Raw genomic sequence first — 11,848 nt, forward strand, 5'->3', positions numbered from 1 at the left:
TAAAGCTTAACCTACACGTAAAAGTGTTTTTATTACACAATTAAAAAGATAAAATGAGAAGTGGATGCAGAAGAAAGGTACGAGGGTGTAAAAAGAAATCCTAAGGCCAGCCCAATCCAAAATATCTTATGTAAGGCAATTGCTTCCAACACCCCTTAAATGTGTTCCTGCAGCTACCATGGATGTGAAGTTTCAAGAGTAGGTTTATAGGTTATTTAATTTAACCCTAATTTTTTGGTGAACTTGTTCTTGGCTATGCGATAGTTCTTCTGCTGCAACCCACGGTGTCCCTCATCTTCACTTAGACAAGCATTTGGAGCTTTATAGAGCAATGTTTGGACTACATAAGTAAGTAAGTCTTTGTTTTCAAGAAATAGGTTGTTCTAAAAGCCATTGGAATGGAAAATCCCAGAACTGGAAATGTTTATTACTAGAAGAAAGTTTCTGAACAACCAACTCAAAGAGGAAATTGTAAGGAAATAACAAGATAATAATTGAATGAATAAAAGTCAAAAGAAAGCAAAGAATAATATATCTGAGGCAGCAATGAGAGAAATTTTGTTAAATGGTGAAATTAAAAAATAAATGAACAAAAAGTCTCTGCATACTTATAATCATGAACAGGGGATAATAAAGTTGAAAAAAAATCGATAGCAGGTTCCTTAACCGCGTTATCAGGAGAAGGAAAGGAAGAAATAATGAAAATTAGAGATGTCAGGTACACATCCCTCGTTGCCCAACAACATCAGATCTAATTACAAAAAAGACAACACATCACTGTCTTTTTCAATCAATAAATAAAATTTAATTATTGAACCGTATGCAATGCGACTGAAAGTGGCTCTGACTATTTCAAATTCAATTAGAGTAATGATAAGATGATATATATTTACATTCATTCAATACATATTATAAAAATAAATATAAAAAACTTATGTATGTGAAAATATTATTTCTCTTTCAGCTAATGCACACCCAAAACACTAACATACTCCTTCATATATATATATATATGATTCTATTTCTCTATATTTCGTAACATTCATAATCCAAATGACGCAGCAAAAGCGGTTCAAAAATTTGACCCAAAACCTCAAAGACAAAGCCTCCGTCATCGCCGCGGTCCTATCCCCGAAGCGCCAAGTCTCCTCCGTCCGGGTTCACGTTCTACGCGCCACCACGCACGCCCTCACGGCTCCTCCCTCCGAAGAAACCATCGCCGCCGTACTCACGGTGGGGCAGGGCTCCAACCGCAACCCGCGCGCCTGCATCGACGCGCTCATGGACCGCCTGCACAACACGCGCAGCGCCACGGTGGCGCTCAAGTGCCTCTTCACGCTACACAACGTCGTCGTGAAGGGACCCTTCACGTTGAAGGACCAACTCTCGTGTTACCCTTCCTACGGCGGCCACAACTTTCTTAACCTCTCGAACTTTCGCGACGAGTCGGACGTGGAATCGGTGGAGCTGAGTTCGTGGGTGCGGTGGTACGCCGGCGTGCTGGAACAGAGCCTCACGGTTTCCAGAGTCTTGGGGTATTACCTCAACGCCTCTCGCGAATCCCAAGAAAGCAAAAAGATTATCCTTTCGAACGCGTCGGATGCGGATTTGTTGTACAAGGTGGAGGCGCTGGTGGGTTTCGTCGAACAAATAAGCCACGTGCCTGATTCGCTGCACCTGCAGAGGAACGAGTTGGTGTACGAGGTGGTACGGCTGGTGGGCGAGGATTATAGGAGCGTGCAGGTTGAGATTTTGTTGCGCGTGGAAGAACTTGGGGAGAGAATGGATGATCTTGATGTGGGTGAGTTGAACGAGTTGGTGGGATATTTAGGGAGATTGGAGGAGACTCAGGAGAAGTTGGTTCTTTTGTTCGTGAATAGGAAAAGGAACAATGGATTCTGGGATTTGGTTCAAAAGACTAAGGTCAAGGGAATGGCCAAAAAGAGGGAGATTGAAGGGAAGTGGCTCACGGTGGTCGTTAACACCGGCGCCGCCGAATTGGCTCGATCCACCAACCCGTTTCTTGACCCGGGGCAACTCAGTCCGGTCCCACGAATAGATTTTGCAACGGTAAGGTGACATATGGCAACGGTTACTTTCAGTCAGTAATTCGTTATTTTTTTTTGTTGCTTTTTCCCTATTGTTTTGTGGGAATTCGCGCAGTGTGCTCCTCCCATTTGGAAGTGTGGTGCTATACTTTTTCCATGTTTTTTTTATTACTTTTCTTTTTCTTATTTTCTTTGATATTATTTGAGAAAGATTAAAGTGAAAAAGCACTTAGAATAATCATGTATATCCATGTAAAAAGAGATTTCTGTGGAAAAAGAAATAAGAGATTTTTGTGAACTTTTGATTTTTCTACCCTTTTGTGTTGCTCTGATCTGGCTGTATTAGGCGTGCCTGCTAAGTTATTTTATTAAAACAATACTAGGAATGTGATAATTAAAAAATGTATGTAGTAGCATATAAAAATCGCAATTAGCAAAATTTATATTGTTTTCTTTTATGATTACTTTTTCAACTCCGAATTTAAGTTTGTGTTGAGTAACTTTATAAATGATATTTAATGCTATGAAGATGGGATTTCAGTTCATATTGAAATCTAACCTAACATGACATCCATAATATGTATGTAAGTTTCGTCTCATTAAATGAAGCATAAAAGGCAGTGTAGTATATGTGAAAGGAATGAAATGTAAACAATTAAGAAAAATTGTTGGAGAAGAAAGCTATAGAAAAACAACGACGATAAGAGCGAAAGAAGAAAAAATTATTGACATTTCAAACTATAAAGGAAGATATTTACAAATCACCTGTTTTGTGTTTATTTAACATGATTTTCAAATATATTTGATAAAAAAAAGTAAAAATCATTTTATATGACATTTCAAATTTGTAATAATTTTCTTCGAAGAAAAAAAATCATAATTATCTATTTGATTCTAAATTAGAAAATTAGCTAAATAGATAGTCTTTTTTTTAATAATTAAGAAATTATCTTTTTTTAATAATTAAAAAATCTTATTTTATGATTATGGTATTTTGGATCTTGAAATAGATGGAAGATAGGACCATAATTGAGAAAAGAAGGTAGAAAGAAAACGGGGAAAATAAAACACTTGTGCGCTGCACGGAGTCATAAAACATTTTCTTTTTCTTTAATGTTACTTCTATTTTGGAAGATTCTATCTACACTTATTTGCATATTTATCATTGAAATAACCTTTATAAAACAAATTAAAAAACTAGATTATGTCCCATATTTATATCCTAATATATATTTCGGAAAATACTTTTCATAACGTATTTTTTATATCTATAGATACTAATTGTCACGAATTTATTATATCAAAATTAGTTTTCATAATATAAAATCAATATGAGATTAATTCTAATAGTTATGAAAAAGTATATTACCTATCAGTTTTAATAATGTATTATAATATATTTATATTACAAAAATCAATTACAATACAAATTCACAAGGTAGGATTTAAGAAACCAAAAATAGTAGCAGAGGTTGTGAAGAGTAAAAGGGGTGGTGAAAATAGTAGTGCAGGTCTATAACCAATAACTTGTATGATAATATATTTAAATTTGTCCAAGAATACAACTTTTTTTTTTCATGAGATTTATGTTTTGAACCATATGCTATAAAATCGAAGGTTGTATAGGATTTTATTTATTTTTCAAACTCACTCACAACTAAACCTTTGAAAATGATGAAAAATCTAAAAAAATTACTTAGGCTGATAACTTGTATAGTCAACTAATAATCAATAATAGCTATATGAAAAATTAAATTGTCTAGACATCATTTCTTAAAAACGTACGAAAGAGAAAGGAATTAGTCACACACCTGAGACAACATACTTATTTGCAATTTTTAACTATCATCTATTAAGAAATCACATTAAATATAGAACATTATAACTATATATCTCATCTTAAGAAATTTCGTGAAATATAAAACGTTGAATGTGCAACAATCATACAGAATCATCCAAAAAAACAAAAACTAAACTCAATAAAATTGTAAATTAAAACTTTGAATATATGATTGAAAAACAGCATAACATGTATGATGATATATTTAAATTTTGTCCAAGAATACAACTTATTTTTATTATTTTCCTTGAGATTTATCTTTTGACCTGCATGCTAAAGTCAACGGTTTTATATGATTTTTATTTATTTTTCAAACTCACGCTCATTAACTAAACCTTTAAAAAGGATGAAAAATCTAAAAAAATAGTTAGACTGGTAACATGTATAGTAAACTAATAATGAACATTAGTTATATAAAAAAATTAAATTGTCTTGACATGATTTCTTATAAACGTACGAAAGAAAGAGGAATTAGTTGCACACGTGAGACAACATATTTGTTTACAATTTTTAACTATCATATCTTAAAAAATCACATTAAATATAGAACATTGTAACTTTATTCTACCTTAAGAAATATAGTGAAATATAAAACATTAAATGCTACAAAATCATCACAAAAAAGAAAAAAAAATAGTAAATTAAAACTTTGAATATAGATTGAAAATCATGATAACCAGTATTGTATTGTATGATAATATATTTAATTTTTTTTTCTGTGCAACTTATTTAAATAAAATGGAATGTTAATTGGGAATTTGCAGTGCGCCATTGGAATTAGATCTTGACCACTTATTCACGCTAAACCGAGCTTTCTCCGCCTACAAAACACCATTAAAACAAAATATTACAACATTTATATAAATAATTTATATTTTATCCTTTAACTTTTACTAAAAATTAAAATTAGTTTCTTTTCAAAACTTTAGATTAATTTAGTTTTTAATTTTTAAAATGTGTAAATTTAATTTTTTAAATCAAATTTTGTTAAATTTATTTGAGGGACTAAAATTGATAAAAAGTTTTAAAAATAAACTAATTTTAATTTTTCTGAAAATTAAAGAATAAAAGACATATTTAGTTATAATTTACATATTATGAAACCTTTAAAGTTTAAATATAAATATATATACCTCCTTTTCCCAATCACATCGTATGGTTACTATGATGAGTATCAATGTTTGAAGTGCTGTGCCACCGAAGATCATGCCAGTCCATATACCCTGAGATGAACAACAACACATTAAGGCTTGAAAAGAAGTTAATTAACGAGAGTTTAGATGTGGTAATTAAGTTTAGTAGATTAGTTATACTTACAGCAACACCAGTTTTGAAGACCCATCCCATGATAATTCCGAGTGGGAGACCGATGAGGTAATAGCTTCCTATATTTATGTATGCTACATATGCTTGCCATCCCGAACCAACAGCCACTCCTATAATATTATATAATATGTTATATATTTTTTTGAAACACGTATTATGTTGTATCAAATTAATCTTAATTTTTTGATTCGATATAATGTTTCTGGAGTACTGCTAGTTTGAATTGTCCTTGTGATGCTTGAACAATTTTCCAACATAATGTTGGTGGTAGGGATGATATAGCAAATATTATGTGCTGTGTGAATTATTTAAATGAAAAAGATTGCATGTTGTATAAATAGGAGGAATGTGATAAATTTGTCAAAAACACCAAATTGGGGATGGTTAGATTTTTCAAGCATGTGTCAAATTGAGGAGGTTGTTGATTCAACCATGGACAACCAACTCAAGGATATGGTATCAGATGTTTGAATCATTGTGCAAGTGCATGTGTTTCAAGATATGTGTATTAGAGATTTATTGTATATTAGTTTAATTAAGTTCACACAATTGTTATCAATGTTAATGTTAATTTTAAGTTCAATTGTTATCGATGTTAATATTAATGAATTTAAAGATAGTAAATTGTGGACTAAAAGTTTTATCTAATTGCTTTAGTTATTAAAGTTTATACTTACATAAGAGAATACGTTAACCAATCATAATTATCAAATGAAGAAAATAATTTATTCAATGAGTATGCATTATAAAAAGATGTTTGCATGCTCTAAAAAAAGCAGAGAGGTGCTCATAATCGAATCAATCAAAAAATAAAATAAAACCAACATGAAAAATCAATAAGCAATTAAATTATGTTTAATTGATTTGGATTTTTTTTTCTTAAATCTAGCTGTTCGGTTTATGATTTAACACTTTGAAAATTCAAGTTTAACTAAACCAAAATCAATCTTTTAAATATTATTATATTTCTTATTAGTTCACTCGTATAAGAGTGATGTTAGTGCAAAAGGAAAATTTAATCATACATGGTTTAATTGTAAAACGTAGTTAATATTTTATTTATTTTTAGTTGCATGCATTGTAATATATGTAATATGAAGACATTGTGATCAAACATTCTCTCTTCACGTGAGATTAAGTTGTTGTAGTAAACTGACAATAATAGAATAAAAATCACGAACATAAGACTTCCTGAGGCGTGTAGATCATTGTCTTTAAAGATTTATCCGCGGTGTATTGCGCAAACCCCTCAGGATACAACAGGAATTTCTCAGAAATTTCTGAGGATCTCAGAACTAGCAAGGAACTCTAAACAGAGTATAAGAATAACCCAGAATAATTTTAGAAGAGAAAAAGAGCTAAAGAATGAAACTCAGAAAAGAGGAGAATAAGAAAGAATGAATTTTTGTGTGTTTTGGAATGGAGGAGGAGCTCCCTATTTATAGAGTTCATGGATCAAGCCCATGATCCAAAAATCCAAAATATCTTTTAGAAAAATAAAATTTTAATTAATTAAAACGTTGCAAAATAAACGTTGGCAGCCCCTAACTTGCGGAAGACGCTGGAAGCTCAATACCTAGGGAGGCTACAGAGCACGTGGTCAAAACCACTCCACAAAAACGGCATCATCCGATTCTTCAGCACGCACAAACTATGGAAGAAAAATCTTTTGCAATACAGGTTTTACAACATAAGTTAGGCTGGATTCATGGTGATTAAGTATGTTTGAGTGATTCCAATTAAGATGCATATGTTTATATCAAACTCGAGTCAAGTAGGTCCTCGAGTTAGACCCACGACGAGGGATCCAAGTCAAGGTTGATAGGATTTCATAATGTTGAATTGATTTGAGTCTATGTTGGGTTGGGTTCCCATGTTAAACTAAGACATGATTGACAATTGTTAGGTCAAGTCCAGTTAGACACATTTTAGACCAAGTCAAGTAGGACCCACGTTTGATTGAGTCGAGTCAAACTCATGTTGTCGAATCAAGTAGAGTCTTGTTCATATTGAATCAAGTTGAATTGTATACATATTAGGCTTAGTAGAATTGACCTACATTAGGTTGAGTTATGCCAGACCCACCTTATGTTGAGTTCAGTTAAACCTATATGAGATCGAATTAGTCAAGCTTGAGCCAAGTCTAGTTAAAAACACCTTAGTCAAACTCATTTGGTTTAATCAAGACCAAGTTAAGTCAAACACAATTTAGGATAAGTCGTGTGAGATTCACATTAGACTATGTCGAGTTGAATATTAAGTTAAATTTTGTCATAACTATATTGAACCAAGTCTACTTGAATCTAAATCAAGTTTAATATAATAGGTCTTACATTAAATCTAATCAAGTTAGGTCACATCAAATTAAGTGAATGAAGTCGAACAACTTTGAATAAAATCGAATCAAAATTTGGTTAGATAAACTAAACCAATTAGGTTATGTTGGATGTGTACTTTTTAATTAAGATATAAATAATAAAAATTAATTTGTAATTGATATAAAATATTTAAATATCTCGTACAATTCGAAAAAATATTTAAAAATTACTGGATATTTGATTACGAAGCAAATCCATATTGACACACACCTTAACCAACATGACTTTTTGAAATTAAGACTTTTTGATCTATTTATTAAATAAACTAATAAAAGAAAACTATTTTAAGAGTACACCATTAAAAAAAACTTATTTTAATGAGTAAAGTAAGAATAGCACGTCAACTAAGAGTGAAATCGACATCAGATTGAAAAACCTAAAGAATTTTGTTTTTTTTTTCAAGTGCAACCTTATCAAGAATGATAGTAGAATGATTGTTAAAACATGTTTGCAGGGGTATCTATCAAACTAAAACAATATCGCTTATTAAATGTTGAGAGTCACATGTGAGTTCCGTGAACATATAAAAGAGGTTGGCTTTGGCTGCCCATACATTGGATTTTAAGATTCCATGGACGATGTGGTATATTATTAGGAAAGAAAAATGTTCTTTTAATAATTTTTTTTACAACTTTTTTATAATAATTTAGTTAGTGATGGTTGCGTTTCAAATATAGGAATCAATCAAATAATAATATATAATCTGTTGTTAAAAAATTATTAAAAAAAATTATTAAAATATTCAGATTATTAAGAAAGCATAGGCATGTGTTTTGTGTACCTGACAAAATTGGCTGAACACTATTGAGAAGAATGGTTATGGCCAAGAGGAATGACATGTCGTCAACGGCTTGTAGCACCGAAGAGCTGGTGGTGAATATGTAAGCCAAATAGTCATGAAACATCATTATCAGAACGCAGAACACAACCCCAATCACTATTGATTCTGTCACTGACACTAGCGTTGCAAATTTTGCTCCTTTTCCATTCCCTGCACCTAGCTCGTTTGCCACCCTTACTCTGCAAATTTTTATAAAAAAAACCTAAGTTTTCTATTTGTAAAAAAAGGAAAAGATTGAAGGGTAAAATAATGGATACAAAATGTATGTAAAATTTTGTTGGGCATCAAAATAATACTATATTTAAAAATGTCAATTTTTGTATTTGTAAAGGAATAAAGAAATTAGAAAATAAAATAATAAATTTAAAGCGTGTAATAAAATGTTGAATGTGAATATAATAGTTCCCTTGTTCAATTATTCAATTGTCTACGAAGAACAGCGAAGAACAGACAGAACTGAAGACAAAAATTCGACTGAAAATAAATAAATATATAAAAATTGGACAGAAAAGGAGTCATAATCCACGGTCGTACTTAATATCTCCATAATTATAAATGTATGGGTGACATGACATGAGAGGTAAAGATAGGAAAATATAAATACTATAATTTGTCTGGTGCAAGATGAAAGAAAATAATAACAATTTTTAAAATGGTAAAATTTATTTTGTTAATTTTTTTATATGTTTTGAACTTTTTATTTATTTCATGCTACCAACTTATTCTAGTCTATTTATTTCTCTCGTTTCTCTTACCGATACAAGTTTGGATGGGAGTAAGAAATAAAATAGTAATATGATGAAATAGTTTATAATATTATTTAAATATAATATCCCACGATATGATGGATTCTAAACCATACTTTTAACCAAGATGCAAGCTACAGTTTGAAGAAAAGTTCTTTTGTTTTGTTGTAGATAACTGAATAAAAAATAAATGTCACATTGAGTTCCAATCCTATGACTGATCGGACAAGATAAATTACTGTCGTTTTACCTTGTTTCCTTTAAGTTACGTGGAATCTGATGATATCTTCAATGAAAATTATAACATGCAGTGAGAAACTTTCAGCACTATATTTACCCAAGCAATATAATTCAAACATTTTTCCCAGAAAGAGGAAAATGAAGATGACTTTCGTGCAGTAATAATTATGGTGTTTTTAGGTTAAACAGTGAAGATTAAGATTATGATTGAATCAAGGAAAAACGAGTTTTTTCTAAGTTGGTGTGAAGTGTGATAGTATAACAAAATAAAATGATTATCTAGTTCAAAAAGAGTAATTCTAATGTAAAAATAATAACTTTTGAATGCTATAAATGTAAATGAAAAGTACCCTGTACCGGCGAAAAAAGCCAGGGGAATCATCATCTCCCACCCATTAATGGTCATACTGCAAAGCAAAATACAAAATTCAAAATGTTATAGTGAAAAAACAGAAATCACAACACCCAATTTCATGCTTTTGTTACAATTATAAATAGCTGAAATGTGAGTGAAAGAACTTACCATATAGACAAGGCATCAACGGCTATGGTGGCATTCTCCAACTGGCCAGTCATAAGAACGAGTATTCTGTAGTACCAATTTTCCAAGCTGCATGATTATAGAAATGATTAGTGTTTATTATATGAATAGAAGAAAGAAAGTAATGAAGAAGATGATAATGGAATACCATAACATGACCCCAGAAGCAGAAGAGAGTTTGAGGAATTCCCAGAGTCCAGAAAAGGCTTCAACTGAGAAACCTTTCCAAGTTAAAGGGCAACCACCATAGGCAGCGTAAGCATACATGCCAAAAACCAAAACCCACCATGATATGTCCAAAGAAATAGCTGCACCATAAAGTCCAAAATCCCACACATACACCAAGAGCCAACTGGTTACCGCATTCACCACCAAACCCGCCAGGGATACCCACGCAATAACCGCCGTCTTCAGCTGGCACTGGAGGAACCTCTGCAGAGGAAACTGAAACGCGAAACTGAAGTGCAGAGGAATCAGCCACACCGCCACCACGCCGCTCCACTCTGCCACATCATCCGGCTGTCCCAGAAACTTCAGAAGCGGCGTCGCGAATATGTAAAACGGCAACAGCAGGAAACAGCACAAGAAGAGAACAATCCATGACCTCTGCATGTATATTCCCAACATGTGGTATCTCTTCGCGCCATACGCTTGCCCGCACAGTGTCTCCAACGCACTCGCCATCCCCAGCTGCGTAATTACCAAATCGTATGAATATCGATGATATCAAAGGAATGTGATTTTACCAGAAAAAGGGAATTGGTCAGGGAGAGCTTACCAGGAGGCCGAAATTGAAGCCGACGATGACGGTGTTCGCTATAGAAATGGCGGCGAGTTCCACCTCACCCAAGTGACCGGCGAAGGCTTGGGTGATAACGTTCATGTTGAACGAGGCCAGGCGGCTGAAGATGGAGGGCCCCACAATTACCCATAGCTTCTTCGTTTCGACCCAGAGTTTGTTACCGAAACTTTGTTCCTCGTACGATTGGCCGTGTCGTTGTTCTGCATGAATAACCGCCTGTTCTGGTTGTAGGAGAGCTACTGCAAGATTTTTCTCTGTTTCGTCGTCTCCCTTGAAGCTCTCCATGACCCTATGGAGGAACGAAGCAGAACCTAAAATAACACTACTGTAGCTTCATTTTCTTCACTCTTATCTATATATACCACTGCAATTTCCTTAATATCTACATCTTAATCAGTAAGTATTTATATTCATAACATGAAAGTATTGCATACAATTCAATGATTGAAAAATGACCTAATTTAATAATAATAAAGTTGTTCGATTTTATTCATCAGGTTATCTAACTTTATTTATTTTTTAGGTATATTTATTTCAGAAAAAAAAAATTATATTTGATGGTGAGAATAATACTTTTGTACACATATAATTTTTACATTAATTTGATATATTTTTCTTTTTTACTTTGTTTCTTTTAAATATAAAAATTTATTATTTTATAATTATCTTACATTTACAATTTATGTTAAATGAATATCATCTTACTATTATTCCTTTTACGTTATACTGGCAGTTTCCTACTATCCTTTTTCTTGATAGCATCGAAATGGTGAACAGGAAGAAGACGAAAATGTTAAAAGTGGGGTTTTTGTCTCCAAATTGAATAATTATTGATTCCTAACCATTAAGAGGCAAAATAAAAGACAAACACTAGAAGAGAAATAGAAATGTGACACGATAACTGATGACAGGAAATAGATAAAAAAAGGTTTAAAAGGTAATATAAAATGTGTGGAAAATGAATATGACATTTTAGGGTATTGTTCCTCACCACCACCTTTCCTTCCTTCACCTCCTCAACTCTTTATACTTTTTTTAATTACAAAATTAACCTTTTTTATTTTTTAACTTTTTTTATTTACCCTT

At 32.2% G+C, this 11,848-nt stretch overlaps 2 protein-coding genes across 4 annotated transcripts; one reads left to right on the plus strand and one right to left on the minus strand.

The window, feature by feature from the left end:
• Nucleotides 1-963: 963 nt before the first annotated feature.
• On the plus strand, nucleotides 964-2,346 carry LOC108330929 (putative clathrin assembly protein At4g40080). The gene has a single exon (XM_017565531.2). The coding sequence runs from the start codon at nucleotides 1,054-1,056 to the stop codon at nucleotides 2,077-2,079; it is 1,026 nt and encodes a 341-aa protein (XP_017421020.1). The 5' UTR covers nucleotides 964-1,053; the 3' UTR covers nucleotides 2,080-2,346.
• A 2,176-nt stretch (nucleotides 2,347-4,522) lies between these two features.
• Nucleotides 4,523-11,135, minus strand: LOC108330053 (protein DETOXIFICATION 27). Of its 3 annotated transcripts, XM_052875849.1 has the most exons (9): nucleotides 10,739-11,134; nucleotides 10,109-10,650; nucleotides 9,943-10,029; nucleotides 9,770-9,826; nucleotides 9,430-9,465; nucleotides 8,374-8,612; nucleotides 5,206-5,324; nucleotides 5,022-5,111; nucleotides 4,523-4,709 (listed from the first exon to the last, which is right to left on the minus strand). In XM_052875849.1, exons 1-9 carry the CDS (start codon nucleotides 11,045-11,047, stop codon nucleotides 4,635-4,637), a joined length of 1,554 nt encoding a protein of 517 aa, XP_052731809.1. In that variant the 5' UTR covers nucleotides 11,048-11,134; the 3' UTR covers nucleotides 4,523-4,634. The 3 variants fall into 3 exon arrangements, with proteins under 3 accessions (XP_052731809.1, XP_052731810.1, XP_017419995.1); XM_052875850.1 differs by lacking the exon at nucleotides 5,206-5,324 and having other exon boundaries at nucleotides 10,739-11,135; XM_017564506.2 differs by lacking the exon at nucleotides 9,430-9,465.
• Nucleotides 11,136-11,848: the final 713 nt, after the last annotated feature.

Source organism: Vigna angularis, chromosome 4 (assembly GCF_016808095.1).
Source record: "Vigna angularis cultivar LongXiaoDou No.4 chromosome 4, ASM1680809v1, whole genome shotgun sequence".
In the NCBI taxonomy this organism is placed as follows: domain Eukaryota; kingdom Viridiplantae; phylum Streptophyta; class Magnoliopsida; order Fabales; family Fabaceae; genus Vigna; species Vigna angularis.